The 20,815-nt window shown below is 39.7% G+C and overlaps 2 protein-coding genes across 7 annotated transcripts in view; one reads left to right on the top strand and one right to left on the bottom strand.

The window, feature by feature from the left end:
- LOC121868038 (N-acetylgalactosaminyltransferase 6-like) overlaps window positions 1-18,387 on the bottom strand; it is a 48,348-nt gene extending 29,961 nt beyond the window's left edge. For 2 of the 6 annotated variants that reach the window (XR_006089290.1, XM_042368288.1), the window contains exons 1-2: window positions 18,263-18,386; window positions 6,564-6,719 (exon numbers count right to left, since the gene is read on the bottom strand). Coding sequence is in view for 5 of the 6 variants with exons in the window: in XM_042368288.1 (XP_042224222.1) it covers window positions 6,564-6,683 (120 nt within the window). In the remaining variant the exon portion in view is untranslated. Of the gene's footprint in view, window positions 1-6,563; window positions 6,720-9,439; window positions 9,703-18,262 lie in introns of those variants that run through there. The other 4 variants (XM_042368292.1, XM_042368290.1, XM_042368294.1 and 1 more) reach the window with 4 other exon arrangements.
- The window catches only part of LOC121867869 (coiled-coil and C2 domain-containing protein 1-like), a 63,233-nt gene continuing 60,795 nt past the window's right edge, over window positions 18,378-20,815 (top strand). The window contains exon 1 of the mRNA XM_042367993.1: window positions 18,378-18,518. Coding sequence (XP_042223927.1) covers window positions 18,456-18,518 — 63 coding nt within the window. The 5' untranslated portion in view covers window positions 18,378-18,455. The remainder of the gene's footprint in view (window positions 18,519-20,815) is intronic.

Raw genomic sequence — 20,815 nt, 5'->3', positions numbered from 1 at the left:
TTTTTTCCAGTAGTATTACAGTACAATGTTTGATTTTTTGCACTGTAAATGGATATTTTTAATGTAAAGTTCGAGGCCAGAGAAACACATGATCTTAACCTTCCTGCACCAATTCTTAGTAAGAATAGTATGGGTGAACAGGTGCCAGTCAATGGTTGATGTTGACCAAATATTTAGTTATAATATCCATTCTTAAAATAAACTTACTTTTAGAGGATATGAATATTGCAATAAAAAAAGTATGGGAAGTTGTATTATTACAACTTGTCATAACGAAAATAAAATAGTCACCAATTATTAATGAAACAATTAAGTATACAAAATTTTATAAAAATTTTCACTCAAAAGTATGAAACGACCTAGTGAAAGCAAAGCTCATGAGAGGTGGCTAGATTTTTGCTTTCACAAAGGCTGTCCTAATAAGTGACGATATGGGGTTGGACTTGGGCATCAGAAATCATCGACACATGATCACCGTGCCATCAGATTTGTCTTGGTTTGTCGGCATTAGGCACTGGACTTCTGGAAAAGACTTGTTTTCACTGACGTAAATTCTTCACTTTAGTATCCTGTCCACCCACCTTCTTTGTTGATAACTGCATTAAGTCTTTCAGGTATTGATTTAAAAAGGTTGCGGAGGATCTTATGCTTGGCCCTAAATACCTCCCATTCTGCCTTGGTGTGGGCAAACAACTCTGCAGACGTTCTTTCCCTCGCAGGCTCCCATGTGTTCACAATATTCGCCCATAAATTTTCCAAAGGGTTCATGTCAGCCCCCCGACTAGGCCAATCCAGCAGCTGCAAATTCTCAAGGTCAGCAAACAATTGCTGTACAACTCTAGCCATGTATATGAGGCACTGGTCATGAAGGAAAACAATTGATCCAGGGGGAAGGGGAATTTTCTTTCCTGTAGAGAGGGCAAGAAAAAATTCTCCAAAATGTCCAGATACTTCTGCGCTGTAAATCCCCTGTCGATTTGAACCAAGTCCCCCAGACATATAGCCCCACACATTACAGGTGCTGCGTCCTCTACGCCTCCTCATAGCTCACGGTCATACTTGTTAAAAAAAATTCAGCTGTTAATATCATGATGCATTATAATCTGTGTAACGATCAATATTGCTGGAAACCTTTACTTTAATTATCTTCAAATTACTTTGGCTTAATATATAACAAGCAACTTAATGGGTTCCAATTTTTAATTTTATTTAGAATACAGCTGGATAAATAAATACGCACAGTCATTATCGACGTGTACCTACCGAGAGAGCAGAGGTAGCACTGTATTATTTATTTACTCATGTATTAAAGGATTGTATTAGTAGTTTTAGCAGGTCTAAAAAGCAGGATTACTTGATTTACAACCATTGCATATAATTTATATGCAGCAGTTCCTGAAATGTTTCAATAAGTGTAAGAATTCATAAAAGGTCAAACATTTGTGTTAATGCATTTGTTAATTGGTGCTCTGGACAAAATGATGTATCATTGTTATCTAGTGTTGTTGCGCCTCCAATTGTGTATTCTGCCATGATTTGTCGATGCAAAGGTCTTTTCGTCTGGGAGAACAACTCCCAGCAACTCGTTGACATGCTGACAGCAACTGGTCAGCATGTCAACGAGCGAAGGCGAGTCTGGCAGCATGGTGTTCCTCTGCCAGTCGTTCTTTCTTGGGGGGAATCCTGTGGTGGATACCCGCCTTGTGAAGCTGCCCCCGGACAGTTCTAGCGCTCACGTCCAGCTGCAGACCTTCGCACATTGCAACAGCTTTAGTGAAAGGGTTGTCCTCAGCTGCTCTCAAGATCCTTGCATCGTCTTCAGGCATAGTCACTCGTTACCCAGGGATGTCTCTCTCAATCAAAAAGAAAATGCAGATTAAAAAGCCAATAACTTTTTATAATAAGTAAATATAATTGATTGCCTGTATAATCACCAATAACATGTCAGCCTGATCAGTACTTGCCAAGGTCGTTCAAGTTGCCACTCTCCTCCCGTCTTCTAATCCACTTGATTTCAGTAGCGGCTGATATTCCAAGCTCACTGGATATGGCTCGGATAGAGAGTCCAGCTTCTCGTAGGCCCACAATGTTACTTCTTAAAGCTAACTGGGTGTCACGACGGTTCATCTTGAAGTCTAAGAGCTTTATATTGAATTCTATGATTTCTAGGGTCGTGACAATACCTCACATGAGTTTTGATTGGCTGTTGACACTTGTTACGTGATCAAGCAAAATAACATTGTTTTCACTATTTTGTATTGTATTCCATTCAGGGGCGGATGCATTTATATCTTTAAACACTTGTTTTTTTACGTCATATGTCATTATTCATTTCATTGCTTGTGAAAATAAAGGATAAGGAGTGTGTGTGTGTGCTACAGATTGCCCAGTGCCACAAGGTAACTTCCCAACATTACAAAGGATAGCATTACGCACATACACATGATTGGCAACGACTTGTCAGTATCTTTCATAACACCATACCACTAGACTCGCCAATTTAAAATGATACGGGTAAAGAGGTCATTTTGGCTTCATTGGTGCGAGGCTAGGTCAAAATGTTACTTACAACAGCATATGTTTTTATTATACGCTCTTAATGTTTTCATGCAATATTATGTGCATATAAGAGCAGTTGAATCACCTAAAATGTGTATCAGCTTAAAGTTATATGTCGGATTTGGAAAATAATTACCTGTATAACTAAGAAATTGGTTGACATCAATCATTGACTGGCACCTGTTTTCCCATACTGTCCTTACTTGAGGAAGGGTAGCAGTAGTGTGGGGAGTTAAAGGTTACGTGTTTCACTGGCTTTGGAGGCTTAGATTAGAGACAACTGTAAATGCATATTCTTTTACCATAATCACCTCTTCTACTACCATCACTGTTTTGTGTCCAAAATAATATTTGATTTATATTATGCAACACGTAACTCAAGTACTCCCCCATCTTTCCTCCTCCTACCCCTGCACACACACACACTGTTACCAGATCATCAGCAGATTTTACCTCTCTGGTCATCTGGCTGGGTGTTTAAAGTGGAAGAGTCTTCAGCTGTACCTGCATTGTCTCAACACATGCCGAACTGTATACTGTACCTGCATTGTCTAAATATCTGAACGTGCAAAACCAATTGTGAACATTTATGACGATTTTACTTAAACATTATTAGTAACATCTTAAAATTTCAAAAACTCCTACATCAGTGGTAGATGTAGGACTTTTGTATGAGGAGCTAGTGGGGCAGCAGTGGTTCTCAGTTTCTGAACCCAACATAAAAAATATATACAAACCACAATTCAGACATTTAAGGTAGTAATTGTTAAGAGAATATACATTCAATATGTGAGTCTTTTATTTACAGCTTTTTGTAATATACTGGATCTGCCATTGTTTTTCACTACGTCATACTGTATTAGAAGATGTTTTCATTGTACTACTGTACTCATCACTCTAGTCTTTTAATTTCCCATAAAATTTAACTTCAGTGACAATATTTTTAACTCTTCATCACACCATATTCAGCTTTATTTCACCTTATTATCCACTGATGTCATCTTCATATCTCTTTACTGCATTTCCTATCTATATGGTTTAAGATGCTACTGTACACGACAGTTTTTAATGATGCTTAACCACACACCTTCCTCGTTGATCATTTATCATCTTATAGAAGTATCAAGATACAGTACAGTGATCCCTCGGTTAATAAACGCCTCGGTTAACGAATTACCTTCCATACGAATATTCAATTCGGTTAACGAATTCCTTACGAATTTTTCCCAACATGTTTTCACCTGCTTTCGCCTGCTCACCAGCTGTAATATTAGTCCACCAACACATTAATTGGTTTTAGGGCTTATATTCGTTACCATTTGAGTAAATATCAAGAAGGTTGTACTATTCAATAATTTTCCAAGTCTTACATTAAAATTTTTAGTAATTTTAACAATTATTTAACATAATTGAAGTACAGGGAACTAGTTTTTAGCATGCCAAACAGCCACTTGACTCACCCAGAATGGCGCAGTTTGTGTCTCTGCTCAGTGGAGGAAGCATCTTGCTTGAGACTCTCTTGAACATAAACTATTTTTACGTTTTTACAGTACAATTATTGGTCATTCTGAAATTTATTTTACATATGACAATACAGCTAGACCCCGACTTACGGCTGCTTCGACTTACGACCGTCGCAGTTGTGACCATTTTTTTTCTCCAAATGACACACGCATTTTCTATACCGAAACGTTTCCAGTTAATGTAGTCTCCATGTATAATTAGAAAATTATGGGGGCCCCATGTGCATTCAGCTGACTACATTAAAGGTCACACTGTATCCATTCCTCATTATTTATTACTTTCACTGTACTGTATCCATTCCTCATTATGTATTACTTTTACTGTACTGTATTTCATTGTAGATTTTTTATCAATTTTTTTTTTTCTATGTCGGACTTATGACCATTCAGACTTACGACCTGGATTTGGGTCCCTAACCCCGTTGTAAGTCGGGGTCTAACTGTATATAGTGCAGTGCAGTGTTGATTTAAGGAAAATAATCTTGAATTACACCAAGTGAACTTAAAATTTTATGGGTGATATGGCACCATGGGGTGACTTCTCTTCCATCCCACTGCTTTCTCTTCTTCCTTCACCTCCACCCCCACTTCTAATTCTCATCATCATCATCATCAACCAGGAGCCTTCTACATATGCACACCTCAAAGTAAGTGTACTTTACTGCATTTATTTTTAGTTGGCATGTAATTTTTGGTGAGCTGGAACCAATTACCCAAAATCCCATTGAAACAATGGTTTCGGTTAACGAATGACCTTCTGGAACGAATTGTGTTCGTTAACCGAGGGACCACTGTATACAGTATTTGAGTTTTGAGGTATGTGAATACGTACTGTACTGAAACTTGGTAAGATCGGAGAGGTATCTAATACCCATTTCAATTTTTGAAATCAACTCATGGCTACTATACAGTATAGGATTATACAACTTTGGTTATAGTCCTCATGAGTTGTGTGTCTTAACTACACGTAACTACTGGAGGACAATTCGTCATAGAACATGTTTTCTAACCTCATGAAATTGATGAAAAATGTACAAGTAATACATTTTGCATAGTACAGTAATATCCCCGTTAGCCGGAACAATTGGTGCAGAGCACTTCCGGGAATGAGAGAGTTCCAGGTTACGAGATGACTCTCAAAACCGGAAAAAATCACCTCATCCCCGGAATTTTCTAAGTAAGGGAAAAATGTTCTCGAAAGTTTCAGAAATTGCCCATTACATCATCTCTCGAACCCGGAAAAATATCCCTCATCTCTGGAACTTTCTGGGTAACGGAAAAATTTTCTCGGAATTTCTAGAAAATGCACACCTCGGAAAATCGTTCCCAAAGCCGGAATTTTCCGAAAAATTCCGGCTTTGGGGAACAATTTTCTGAGAAAATTTCAATTCTGGTTTTGAGGGATTCCGGCTAATGCAGATATTACTGAACTGTAATAAAATTTGTATAATTATTTCTTGTGAGCACAACTTTACTGGCACTTCCTCTGACTTTCAAGGTGGCCATGACTCTCTTTTCACTTCTCTGAAGGCTGTACAGTTCCTTTCACAGAAATTTTTTTTCTCTTAAGATGATCATAAAAGACAACTCTATCAGTTTACAGTATTTTAGGTTAAGTTTTGTAGGTTTGGTTGGTTAGGTTGCTTTAATATATACATGATATATTATATTGTGACTACCTCTGGCCTGACTAAATGATTCCTTTCATACAGTAGACTGTTTTTTTTTATAGATATGAAAAAATAATGTTTCAGATTAAGTTAGGCTATGATGGTACTGCACTTTTTTTGTTAAATCATTATTTGTATTCAGTTGAGAAAAGCCACACTTCAGGAATCATGCTGCATTCTGACTGTTCTATCAATCTGTTCCAACTGTTTGACATTTTGTCAGACGAGATAAAAATTAAAGACTTCTTATTTGACCTCAATCTTTTACATGCCTTCACTGTGATATGAAAATAATATACTGTAGTACAGAGTATTTGACAGCTGTTGGAGGAGCCACATCTGTTACCTGAACCTGAAAGAAATCACAAAATTTATATCACGTAAAATGTATGGTTCGGACACATCTCATCGTTGTCATGAGGAAAGAAACCATTTATGTTTTATGGTGGAATTTAAAACAAAAGATAAGTAGATATGGGATGCAACTACAGTAATCTGGACTATTACTACAACATATTACATACTGCAGTAGTATAATTGGTTTTCTTGACGAGATCTTTCGGAATGCCAGCTCAGGGCTCAACTTACCTTTCATTGACGTTGTGAGGTCACTGAGTGTAAGCTCATTCAAGACCACACTTGACTATCATTGGCACAGGTACATATACATTCTGGAGACCGTACTGTACATGCCCAATACTTGCCAACAGTGTGTAACAGAGATGTGACTGAACCACCCAAGTTGCTAATGAGCTGATTGGTGGCAGAAGGGAAAAAAGGAAAATTAAAAGCAATGCCAGTCAGTCCTCACCTCTCTCATTACCATGTCACGTATAGGTTTTGGAGGAGCCATGACAACAAAAACAAGAGCCAAGAGGCCTGCTACAAGTATCTTCTCCTTGTGCCGTCCCCATACTCGCCGTAGGCGCATAATCACAAGTTCCACAAAACCCTGGTCATACAAGTTCTGAAAGAGACAAATGGTAGTGAGAATCATAGTAGTACAAGTTAATATCCTACAGGACCAATGTAATGTATGATGTGCTATGCCAGAAATGGCACCAGCCCCAACCCCCTTTTGGAAATTGTTTCATTCATTCCTGGCATACCAGGTTTTAATCTAGATTTCAGCTTTTGAGTACTGTGCTAACAATACTGTACTGTTCTCTGGTATATCATTCACTTATTGCCATAGTCCCTGGGACTAAATAAGTTCTGAAGGTAAATTATCCACACTTAACCTAACCCCAAAAATAGCCTATGGTGGTTAGGTATGTACAGTATTATCATATTTGGCTTGGTTACCGGGTTTTCATTTTAAATAAAAATAATTATTGAAGGAAGAGCATCCATAGTCTGGTACCCTAGCTATTTAAAGCATGAGCTTGTGCAGGCAAGTACAGGTATAGTAAACCCTTGCCCAACGGGAGGTTAGGTTCCTTGAAAACTGCGCATCGGGCAAAATCGCGTTGGGCAAACTTAAGTACTTATGGGAAAAATGGGGTGGCGGGATCTTGACTGCTTATGGATTCATTATCATGTGAAATGCATAATTTTTTAACATTTACATAATGCAAAAATATGATAAAAATAGAACTAACATAACATAATTTTTTTTTAAATATTAATGATAAGTACGTATTATAAAATAATATTATTGTACTCACTGATCCATGGTTAGATGATTGTAGTGTAATTATGATGATGATATCATACATGAAGTGAAGCCTTTTGATAACAGTGATTGATGAACACTTCGATAATGACGAAACTGAAATGATTTTTATTCTTAATCCGCTGGATCATCAGGATCATTGGCTTCAGACTCCAGATCGGCAGATGATGTTAATGGTTGGAGTTCTCATGGGTAAACGTTGATACACGCGCTCCATCACATAACCAATATAAATCTTTATTTTATCGGCTAATGTCATCACTTTTCTACTTTTCTTGGGTGTGCTACCACCACTAGCATCACCTCTGCATTTGGGGGCCATACTGCAAGGGCAAACACACAAAGCAACAAAAAAAAACACATTCCAAAATGGATTTACTTCGATGTTGATGGTACTAGCATGTACAGTCTACAGTCAACCCTCACTTTACGCGGTTAATGTAACCACCCACAGGGTACCGCGGAAAGTGAGAAACGCGTAAAGCGGTTTCTGCATTCAAGGCTACTGCCCCACGCCAGCCTTCCCACCGCCCTGAACACATTCATCCCGCACCTTCTCCGCCAGTCTACCCACCATTGCCACGTAGAGCACCACCTCGCCTTCAACATTTCTGCATACCCTCTTTTTATCCTCAGGTACCTACTGCTCCTGACGACCCCGCAGCTGGCCTTAATGACCCAGATACTCCACCCGGCACCCCTGCACCTGCAGCGAGAGAAGCACCACATTCCTCGCCAGTACAATCTTCTCCTATCCACAACCCTCTTTCTCCCTCTGCTTCTCTCACAGATCTTGTGCCTCCAGACGGAGTCGTCACCCGTAGCGGCCGAGTCGTCCACACCCCTGCCCGTTATGTCTCACATGTGAGATACAACCCTGCCGACAACAAGTCTCCTGCAGCGCCCCAGGGGAGGGGGAGTATTGTAGTGGATCTCTCCCCTACAAACTACATCCGCATTCCAATGCGACAGTATCCTAGCAACCAAACGAGCGGCCCAGGGGGGGGTGGGGCGTCACCAGCTGCTACCATATCCTAGCAACACGGGGGATCGCCACCTGCTACGTCTAGCCTATAAGGGAGTCAAGAAACCAGCGAGTTCCCACGGGTTTACTTCTGGCTGCTGTGTATATACGCTCGAATTCTCTCCACTGAGATTCATTCTCCTCTAATGAAGCTCCTGCACAGATACCTCCTCAAGCACGCTACTCGCTACTCACTGAACGTCTCTCACCACAAGCTTCTCACCGCACGGCATCTCCAGCACCAGACTGTCTTTCATATAATATATTTTATATAAAAGCCACCACCTAGAGTTTCTATCCATCCATCCTGAGTGCTAGACACATAATATCACGAACCCTACACTATCACAACACTCTCTGGCAGATTGTTCCAAGAGTTCACAATTCTCACTCCCAAAAGGATAAAAGAAGATACTTGCCAACAGTGCGTAACAGAGACGTGACCGATCGCCCAAGCGGCTAACTAGCCGATCAGTAGTGAAGAGGATAAAAGTAAAAGTTGTCAATGATTAAAAACGAAAGTATATTTTCATATACTCCCGATGTGAATAATTTAATTTGTCTTCATTATTATCACAGATTATTGTGGAAAAATGAAGGGGTCTACCAGAATGTTTAAGGTTCCCCAAGAGAGAATGGAGTAAAATCAAAGATGCGAACCACTATTGCCTATAATCTCACGTCATCTTTTTGGTACACTACCCCTAACTCGTCCTAATTGCCCAACTTACAGTACATGTTACACTTTGCATTTTCTAAAATAGTGTATTCCTATAAAAAAAAATAAGACAACTAAGGCAGTGGGTAGCATGTGGGGAAATTTGGCACGTTTGTGCGGAATATCCACAACCATTTGCTAACCGTGTCATATTTAACAACTAGGGTAACGATATCTTTAATAAAAACATATATCCTAAATTAGTTCTAAACTGTTAAAAAATTACGCCTTTCTTAGATCACACTTTTAATTTGTTTTCGGAGTACTTACATGTTTCAATGGAACTCCAGTCTCGCTGCTTCAAGGTGTTCAAAACACCCGAGGTAAATGTTGAACAATCACTTCCGAGATACAAATATTGATTTAATTGTCGTGTTTCGTGCTTTATACAACAAAACTTCTGTATATCACGGTAGTGGGTTTAAAGTGGATGTTTGGTGAGAGATTGTTGATTACGTGGCAGAGTGTGAAAGGTGAATGGGTGTTGAGGTGACTGCACCTGTACTCTCCACCCTAACACCGGCCCATCTAAACACCTGTATGACACCTGCTCTTCCCTGCCACAAACACACACATGTGGCTCTGGTCTGAGTTTTATAAATTAATCAATACTTTTTTTATAGTTCTATATGTGATGTGTCCATAGTACTCGAAGAATGAATAATTACTGTGTGAACCTATGGATCCTTAAACTGTGTACCTGCAATAGGAACCTTGAGCACAGAGACAGGTTAAAGCACCACGACCTCATCTGCAAATTTGGTAAGAAGCTTCTACACCATCCTCGACACCGGCTCCTACTACCACCTGAGATCCCTAGCCCGAGAATTGCTGTTCGACACCACAACCGCATCCAGCCCATACGTGCACGAACTGATCGCTATAAGAACAGCCCAGTCCCAACCATTGTAATAATTATCAATAACTTGTAATAAACCAGTGTATTCACTCCCAGTAAACACTACTCCTTGCACTGTCACTATGTTGAAATGAACTGTAGTTTGAGCTTTTCCCCATCTAGTTATTATCTATCTTACTTGTATCACTTATGTTACTTGTATATTATTTGTAATTCGAAACCCATTCCCCAAATATGTAACTGTATATTTTCAGCCTTCTGGCTGCCAAGCTCTTTCAATAAACCGTTAATTATTATTATTATTATTATTATTATTATTATTATTATAAGCATCTTAATTTGCACTCTCTCGAGAGACGTAGAGTGAGGGGCGATATGATAGAGGTGTATAAATGGAAGTCAGGGCTAAACTAAGGGGACATTACAAAGGTACTCAAACTATCCAACCAGGAGCGAACTCTTAAATAGTTTTAAATTAGACAAATTTAGATTTAGGCGCGAAATAGGTAAACATTGATTTGGAAATAGAGTAGTGGACGAGTAGAACAAGTTACCAAATATTTCATCATTAACTCGAATATGCTTCTCCAGGTGATTTCGAAAATACTTTGAAATGATTGCTTCCAGTAATTTGCCTACAATTGATGTTAGACTGATTGGAAGATGTATACCAATTTACCACGTTTATACATCCACTGACTACTTGCCTGCGTTTGTTTTTGTTTTAGGTGCTTCAACTGCTGGGAGTTCACAAACTTTAGCACTGATAATATGCGCTCTAAAAAAATCATTAGGCGATGCATTCTATTTGTTGGTACGTAAGAAGACGAAATAAAAACCACAATAGCCGACTTAAGTGGGCCATAGATAAATCAAATTAATAATATGTAGAGTGAAAATATAGAAACGTCTGAACGTTAAGTATAGTTTTGGTATACTGTACAGTATATTCCCTCGTTTTTACTCGTAAATTATTAAGTGATAGTAAATGACTGAAAATAATTACAATGCAGTACTTCATTTACTGTGAAACCTTTGTGCGTACAATGCAAAATTCTGACTAAGCAGTTAAATTAAAATATGATTGAGTAAAAATACTATGTCGATTGAATTAAGGGTTAAGGCGTTTGGTATACAAGTTGTCTATGGCAGTAAGATTAAATAAGCGAATTAAATAAAGGCAGTCAGTGTAAGTTTACAAGATCAGTGTGTGCGGAGGCAATATACAGAGTGCCTATAAATGATTGATACGTTTATTGAGATACAAAACACATTAATACATCTCAAAGAGATGAAGTGACATAAGTCATCCCCACCCCAGTATAAATGATTACCCTAAAAACAGTATGCTCTTATGTTTTAATGACGAATCTTACATCCGTTTTCTTTTTACAGTTCATTAACTATGTATCAAAACTTTGTAGGTTTACCTACTTAAGCTTAAAACTGTTTTTGATTGCGGGTGTTTATTTAAAAGTCAGCATGCTTTAATCAGGATAATCATTTATGGACACCCTGTCTATTATATGTTAACTGTTTAAGAATAAATCCACAATGGCATAAGAAATGTTTATTCCAAACAGTTTCGACGACAATGGACGAGTTGACGGTTCTGGGTAAACACAAGAAATACACTCTGCCACGTTCGTAGATTGATTGTACTGCGCACATCATTGTCATCCCTAAAAATCCCATCTAATTCATATTACGCTACATAACATTCAAATGCACAGCGCTTGTAGAACCCCAGAAAACGGGAAACATTGAGAAAGGACAACTCACCTACTCAAGGTTCCTAGACCATGTGTGGTATTGTACCCAGGTATAGTTATATCATATCAAGTGTATGTATTCATAGCATTAAGGATCACTCAGGGTAGGCATAAGATGAATGTTAAGTCCAGTTGAGCCGGACTAGGGTACTGTAAGACTAAGTGTGGAGCAGGGTTTGAAGGTCCTACTATTTACGTCTGTGAGCGTGTAGCGAACCTAACCCCAACAGATATCATATGAAAATACATGAGAACAATGATCGGGAAAAAGGGATAAATGTATCAGAACTATGTGAGGTGTTGACAGTGATCTAGAAACTATACTGGAAAGGAAATATCGTGTATGCGTCGGTATGAATTTAATACACCTCGTAGCCTCACGTGACATATACCCACGACAGGTACAGTGATCAGAGAATCTGAGGTCTGTGTTCAAATCGTGCGCTGTGTGAGAGGAGGACCCCTCATTACAGTTTTTAAGTGAAGTTGATACACCCCCGCCATGATCATTCGGCTTTTGTTTCAAGGCGCGTCATGTACCCGCCTCAGATGCCCGTTGATATTAAAATCCCAGGCATTTAACCAAGCACTAGCAAACCAAGACCTGACCTTAGTGTATAAGTTAGGATTAATATATGTGTTTATAAGAAATGAGGGACAATATACCGTAAAGTGTTCAGGGGAGAACCATAAGAAACAAAAATGTAAATTGAGGATTGGAAACTGTAGGCCTATGTGACGAGAAGCGGCGGGAAGCCGGCCTTAGTCTTTCCCGTTCTGCCGTCAACACAGGTCAGTGTCCTAGCGGGCTATATCCCGCCCTACAATTAAGGTTGATAAATAACAGTGACTACAGTTTAAAGCTTTGCCGGATATATAAGTGTGATAGGGATGTGTTAAGGGATGGGATAACCGCCCGTCAGGCATTATTCCTTAGTCTTTCCCGTTCTGCCGTCAACACAGGTGCCACGTGGTTGGGGTATCTTGCCGCCCAGCCGCCATTGTCTCCTGGAGCGCCACACCAGGTGGGGAATTACTCCCCACTATACCAGTCCACTATGAACCGGTGGATTCCCAGCGCACCACTCCACATGAATAGTCACAACTAAGGAGAGCGTGAGAAACTGCGGTCGTCACTTGGAGCGACCTATAATACCAGGCGTAGAAATAGTGCTGGTATGTCTCTAGGTCAAGCCCTCGTCCTTACCCACCGAGGGCGGTGTGCGAACGAGGGGCCCGTGGTGTAGACCTAAAAGTCACAAGGAGTCACATACTTGCAGGTATGGAGTGTAACAGGTGTGTTGCGATGGTGCTACTAGGTATGATAACCGACGGTGCTACAAGCCACACCAGTGGAACAGTCTGATGTGTTAAGGGATATTGTAAGAAGGAACGACCGAGATACGGCGTTCACCGATTGTTGTGCAATAAGTGGGTGGATGACCCGCCAGTAATGTAGGAGTCTGGGGCCCAGCTGGGTAACCAAAATTCCGTTGTTCTTCTGAGGAAGGCCAGTTCATGTATGTTTTTTTTACCAGTGTGTTTTATAAGAAATAAATCAATGAAGACATGTTATGGTTTCACCCTTCTTTACCCTTATCGATCTGATCAATGGAAAACCTAACCCAATGCCTAGTTCACTCTGCCCGCTACCTAACGAGCTACATGCTGTCCAGAGGGGGTCTGGTGGCAGCGACCCTTAGAAATTAAGATTAGAGTTAAGTTATCCCCTTAGATTTAGTGACCCCAGATCTGGCAGTATATGATACGGTATGTATAATTTGTAATAAAAGTTTAAAGTCCTGTTATAATAGCTGGGATAAGTTATTTCTCGAGAAACAGGACCGCCAATTGCAATGACGTCACCACCTACCCTGCAGACGACATACGGATGGAGATACGAGTCAATTGATCCCTTTCATTTAATGATCTTCCCAAACATTATATTGCCGAAAGAAATGATTTTCCTCTTAAAAGATTAGTGTTTGTGGTAAGTGTAGCAGCGTTAATTGAGTTGTAATTATACTTATTCTGAGCAAATTTTAATACTGGTACAGGTGATATATATTTACTTTGTGTACAACGTGAAGTACTAACCTTTATGGTGTTCGTGTGTGTGTGTGTACAGGTGCTCGTAAGACAGCAAAAAATAAGACCGACTGACATTCAGAGAGACTTCTAGCAAGTTCATGAATCGATATGCTTATATGTCGGTGGGAATGTGTTGAATGTTGCTGTTACGTGTGTGTGTGTGCGTGGCAGGGCCAGATTCAGGAGGGCAAAGTGGGCAGCTGCCCAGGGGCCTCCACATATTACAATATTTGATTTATTTGTTTATTCATTTGGATTATTTTTATTTCCATTCTTTAAAATTCATGTTTATCTATTCCATCACATAAAACTATGTTCAGCAATAATAATATATTCTTTTCTGTTAAGTCTCTTGAAAATTTTTGACATGTGCGGTAGTAGCTATATCAGGGCTGGTCGACTTTAAACCACATGAATGACTCCAGTCATGTCTCACTTTTGTGTGTGTGTGTGTTGGGAATTTGTACACTATCAATAAATATACAGTTAATTAAAAATTTCTCAATGTTCTAATTTCCTCAATATAACTGCATATGGCTTCAAAATTCTCCAAAGAAGTGTTCAAATTTCAAAATTTTCCCGGGGGCTTACAGCGCTCCCCGGAACTCCCAGATGTTTAGGCTCGCTTCACTCGCCACCCCACCCTCTTGGGTAGTTATAATGAGGGGGGCCTTCACAAAGAGGCTGCCCATGGGCCTCCACAGGTCTAAATCCGGCACTGTGTGTGTGTGTGTGTGTGTGTGACTGCGAGGGAGGAAGAGAAAGGCTGAGGGTGACAGGGGAGTGGCGGCTGGAGGAAGAGTTGAAGCTCTTGATGACCCTGACTACACCCTCGTCTTCACTACCCTCCTTCGTAAAACATGCCCACCCACCTATCCTCCAGTTCTTCCCCCTCTCCACCAGCCCCCACTCTTTTTCCTCTGTAACAGTCCCAATTCCTTCCCCTTCTTTCATTCCCCACTTTTTCATTTTCATTACTAGCTTCCACTCCCTCTTTTTCTTCATCAGTCCCTCCCCCCTCGTCCAAGTCAACGATTCCTGATGCATCAGTCATGTGATCAGTAAACCGTGCCCCTGTTTCAGAGAGAGAGAGAGAGAGAACAGCCAAAACAGACGTCGGACATGAAGAGATAACACTCGCGATACAATAGATAACACGTGATACAGGAAGGTGTGACACGTGAAACAAGAAGATGACACGTGATACATGAAGGTGTGACTCGTGATACAAGATATGACACGTTATACAGGGAAGATGTGATAAAGGAAGGTGACACATGATACAGGAAGGTGTTACACGTGATGCAAGAAGATGTGCTTGTGATACAGGAAGGTGTGACCTGTGACACAGGGACAATACTTTTAACACGAGTTTCATCATAACCAACGAAGAAAAATCTGAAATATTTAGCTTTGATTCTCACTACTGCCTGGGAAGATATTGGAAGCATAATGTGTTGTTTAATGGTAGACCCTGCTGTGACTAAGTCCCAGGTTGCTGATCTGACTTTCTGCTTCATTTACACACAATTGCAGGGCCTCAATTGTTTCTCTTACTTGAACAACACAACATATATAATGTATACAATTTCTCACTCTTGATTTATTTTTTCGATTTTGTATTTATTTATGGTTATTATTTTTATTTTTATTAATTTGCTATCAATTTTATTAATTGTTGTAATAATAATAATAATAATAATAATAATGATAATAATAGATATTATTATTATTATTATTTATTATTATATTTTCGCCCCCCAGGCCCTGATGTGGGTCATTACCTGTGCCCGGTTGGGCTAATCCCCATAAAAAGAAATACAAGCTATGTAGCTTAAATCCACTGGGCTGTAATTATTTGGGTAGTGAGGTCGTCCTTTTTTGAAAACAGGATTTACAAATGCTAATTTCCAGTCATTGGGATCTTGAATTATTCATCCATACTTCGCAAAATAAAATTATAAGGGACTCTGAATTTAGTAACACTTTTCTGACAGCTACATTATAACGCAACTTTTGTATTTTTGTTCACCTCTTTCTTGGTGAATAATTACCAACGGTAAGGAGGCGCATCACATGTCCCAACGGGACAACGAAACTGTCTTAATAGAGACCGAATGAGCTAATATGGACGAATCTTGTTACTATGATTGACCACTAATATATAATATGAATGTGAAAAGTACCAGGGTGTGTTTGTTGACAATGAACTGAAGCTCTCTTGGCACTGTGAGAAAAAAAGTGAATCAAGCATCTACACTAGTAGGTATTATAAGAAAGTCGTTCTTATATATATATATATATATATATATATATATATATATATATATATATATATATATATATATATATATATATATATATATATATATATATATATATATATATAATTTTTTTTTTTTTTTTCCCATCCTTTTCGCCAATGATCAGCTCGTTAGCCTCTAGGGCGGTCGGTCATGTCTCTGTTACTTACTGTTGGCAAGTATTGGGTATGTATTGATCCCTGAATGTACCTGAACCTATTCCAGTGTTGGTCAAGTCTGGTCTTGAAAGAACTCGACACTCGGTGCCGTCACTCCGAAAAGTTTGCCCACACAGTTTTCTGGACTTGTGGCTTCTTCAACCTTGAGGTGTGACCCCTTGTGGGGCGGGCATTTGCCAGCTCCAGGTATGGACACTCAATTGAGTGGTGCCCTTTGAGAAGTTTATAAACCTCAATTAGGTCACCTCTTGCCCATCTGTAGTATAAGCTAGGCAGTTACAGGCGCTCTAATCTCTGGATAACTGAGGTGTTGGAGTGCAGGTACCAGTCTAGTGGCCCTTTTTTTTTTAACATTTTCAATCAACTGACAGTCTCTAGCATATCTCAGGGACCAGACGGGGTGACAGTACTCCAGGCGGGAAAGCACCTGATTCTTGAAGATCATTACAAGGGACGGTCGATATCTCAACGACCTTCTTATAAGACCTAGTTTACTTTCTTAATTTACCTTCCCACAATGGCCCGAGAACTTCAGTTCATTGTCAACATACACACCCAGGTCCTTTTAGCAGATGTTCCGTCACTATTAACGATCTTCAAGAGTGAGGTGCTTCCCTTTCTGAAGTACTGTCACCTAGTCTGGTCTCCGAGATATGCCACCAGACTGGTGCCTGCACCCCGGCACCTCAGTTATCCAGAGATTAGAGCGCCTGCAACTGTCTAGCTTAAACTACAGACGGGCAAGGAGTGACCTAATTGGAGTGTATAAACATCTCAAAGGGCACTACTCAATCGAGTGTCCATACCTGGAGCTGGCGGACGCCCGCCCGACAAAGGGTCACAGCTCGAGGTTGAAGAAGCCACAAGTATAGAAAACTGTTAGGGCAAACTTTTTCGGAGTGAGACTTGTGAACGCTTGGAACACACTGTTGGAGTGTTGCGACAGCTCCAAGTGTGAGCTCTTTCAAAACCAGACTTGACCTACACTGGTGCAGGTTCAGATACATTCAGGAGCCAGTGCATGCCCAGTACTTGCCAACAGTGAGTACGAGAAATGTGACCGACCGCCCAAGCGGCTAACGAGCCCATCAGTGGCGAAGAGTATAAAGGTAAAAGTACCTAACATTATATGGAAAACGTAAGAATTTTTCTTTTTAATTTATCATTTCACCGCATATCAGCTTACTAGCCGCTCGGGCGGTTGTTTTCTGTTACTAAGTTATGTCAAGTGTTAGTATAGGATGAAACCGGAGTACCTATAGGAAACCTGCCATGTTTGGTATGTCACACTGGATAACGTCCTTCCCAAGTGTGCCTCGTGCCAAGACTCGATTACTCGAACCATGACATACAGTATAGCAAGGTGTGAGCATCGGATACATTATCGCCATTCTCTATTTTGAAGAAAAATAAATCGCGAAAGCCGTATTGACCTTTGGTTATATTTTCATATATCTTTTTCGCCACTGAATATTATTTCTACGTGTATATTAATTTCTTAAAGAATGTATTTGTGGAGTGCTTGCTTACTTCACTGGATTTCCTAGCCGTCAACGACAAAGGTCATTACGGCCTTCACGATTTGTGATAATACGTCTCTGAGGTAGACCGTAAAACTTGACATTCTCAAACATATTGTGTTCCAAATAAGACTTAAAAGAAGATGATATGATAATCAAACAATCAGGTGAGGATGTGGACATATAAGCAGAGCTTTCGTCCTTGTCAACAAAACAAATTAGGGTCAAGTTTAAACACTGGTTGATCACATATAAACATGACGTCACGATACAGCCACCTTGCATCCGAACGAATTATTTTTAATTCCATTTCACTGACTCACTGTTAGATCCACATGTTCATGAATTATTATAAAGTAATGCACTTACTCACAAGACCGTAGATAGCCGATAACTCACAAGAATTATGAAGAGTGAAATGACAATAATCCCACTCGAGCGTACAAGGCGTGTGACTGCGCTTGGCTGTAGTGTTTTGTTGGTCAGAGGGAGGAACAGCTGACAGTCAGTAAACAAACGAGACTGACAACATACCTAGCCTTTATATTCTGGACAAAAGGAAATGTTCTCCGGAAGAAAGGATGATAAAGCCAAGCGGCCACGCAGGAGTGGAGGTCTTGCCCAGGTAAATAACTCTGTCCAGGTAGTAAATATGATTAATTTGGTAGTGATGCAGAATAACAACTTCACACTAGGTCGAATATTAACCACCACGTACTGCTCATTTATGAAAATTCAGAATTTCAGAAAGGTAAATTTGCTTAGTCACCGTTCACTTTTAGAGAGTAAATAATAGTTGTTTCTAGTGTACTTGTGTGTGTTTTGACCGAGTATGACCTTTATTTATGGCGGATATTAGCCTTTTCTTAGCGATTTTTTTTTCGTTTGACGTTTTCCGAAAAAAAGTGGCTAAGCGACCAAAAAATACAGTACACCAAAAACACCAGAAAAACGAAAACCTAACCTAACCTAACTTAACTGACTCTCACCATATGATGGAATCACCTATTTCTTACCTTATTGGCCTGGTTCTTGTTCGTCGTTGGATTCTGGGATTCTTACCCAACGCCACATGTGTTGTTCTTTGAGATATTTACATTTAATCTTGCTCTTAGTACACTTTACTGAGGTTGGGAGAACACCATGCGATCGAAAAATGCTATAGTTTCTGCGTTTTTTTCCAAAAACTCGCAATCAGCTCCACATACTTTAAGTGACATCCACTGCAGACTTCCATGGTCGGAACTGAATTTCAAAATATGAGAGACCCAAAATAAAACTCGAATTTGATTGGGCCAAATATAATGCGAATTAAACCCAAAATCATTTTAATTGGTTCCAAAATCAAAAACGCTTTTGATTAGCCGCGTGACGTGTACGGGAACGCATGCGCGTGATGATTTATGAAGGAGACGCGAGAGAGACGCAGTGTTGGTGGAGAGGCAGACGATAATGGCTGAAGGTTAATGGAAGAAAATAGAGAAAATTTTGGATAAGCTATCTCCGTTATTATACATTTCTGCCGGTAATGTATTAGATGAAAATTATCTTATAATTAGACGACTTATTCGAATATGTTACTAGATTAGTGGTAGGAATGAACGGTGTGTAAAAGCAATAATACCCTCAGAATTAACCATAAAGGTTTCACTATTTCAGAGTAATAGATCATAGGGTAAAATAGGGTGCAAGTGTTAGCGGCCCTCACATACGGAACAATCATCACACCAAGCACCTCAAAAACTCCCCCAAGCTAAGTGTTATATTACTCAAACTCTTTATTTTGATGATTGAATAACAATTCTTTTTATTTCAGCGAACAAAAAGTGTTAGGCAGGGCTTCAAAGGGGAAAAAATGGGTGAAATTCTTGGGGCGGCAGCACCAATAAACCCTCTTTACATGTATTTTAATGTCACACAAATAACGTTTTCGTTAATAACTGCATTTTTCAGGCACCTATTAGACGTTATTGGTGAAAGCCTACTGTAGTAGGCAGCCATCAAACACGGAGGTACTACCGCCTGGGAAGATATTGGAAGCATAATTATTATTATTTTTTTAATATGGGAATAGCCCACCGGAGCACAGGTCATCAACCCACAACGGGGCCTAGGGGGCAAAAAAAATAAAGAGTAGAAAGAAATTAAAAATAGAAAAGGAAAAGGTTATATTAATCTACACCTCAAAGATGCCGGAAAACTAGCTTTTTAAAGTGAGGCAGATTGTATGAGTGTGGAAACACAGAAGAAGGCAGCATTCCACAGTTTCGCTGTGTGAGAAAGAAGGATGTACTATAACCGGTTATTCTAGTGTGATCGACAACCACAGAGAAACGATGGGCACCGCGGGCAAGACGTGTGTTACGAGCCTACGGCCTTACCGGCGGTACACAGGATACCAAATCCACCGAACATTGCCTGTTAAAGTACCTGTAAAAGAGAGAGAGTGAAGCAACATTGCAGCTAAGAGAAAGGGAAGAAAGATTGTCAACTAAAGCAGAAGGGTTAATAAGATGAAATGCCTTTGATTCCACCTTATCTAACAGTTGGACAGAAGAAGAGCCACCCCATATATGAGAGCAGTACTCCAAGTTAGGACGAATGAATCCCTTATACTGTATACTTGAAGCAACTACTTCAGCATTAAAGAGAAAATGCTAGACACTTGCTCATAGTTTAATTTCTGTGGGTGTAGTAATTATATAAACATAATGTATGTAGTTCACTTTTATATAGGTATTATTTTCTGTTAGACATGGGCTTATATAGTACATCCGGATAATTCACGGATTTTTATTTTGCGGTCCTCTATTATTCGCGGATGACACCCTCGATGTACCCAAGAATGTCTGCGGGTAGTTTTAAAGCTGCCGGCATTTTCACGGCTGGGACAGGGAGCCATTCATTCTAGCGACAATAATT

The sequence above is a fragment of the Homarus americanus genome, unplaced genomic scaffold, assembly GCF_018991925.1.
Source record: "Homarus americanus isolate GMGI-L3 unplaced genomic scaffold, GMGI_Hamer_2.0 scaffold37032, whole genome shotgun sequence".
NCBI classification, from domain to species: Eukaryota; Metazoa; Arthropoda; class Malacostraca; order Decapoda; family Nephropidae; genus Homarus; species Homarus americanus.
Note: the sequence above shows the minus strand (reverse complement) of the source record. Positions and strands in the feature narration are given on the sequence as shown.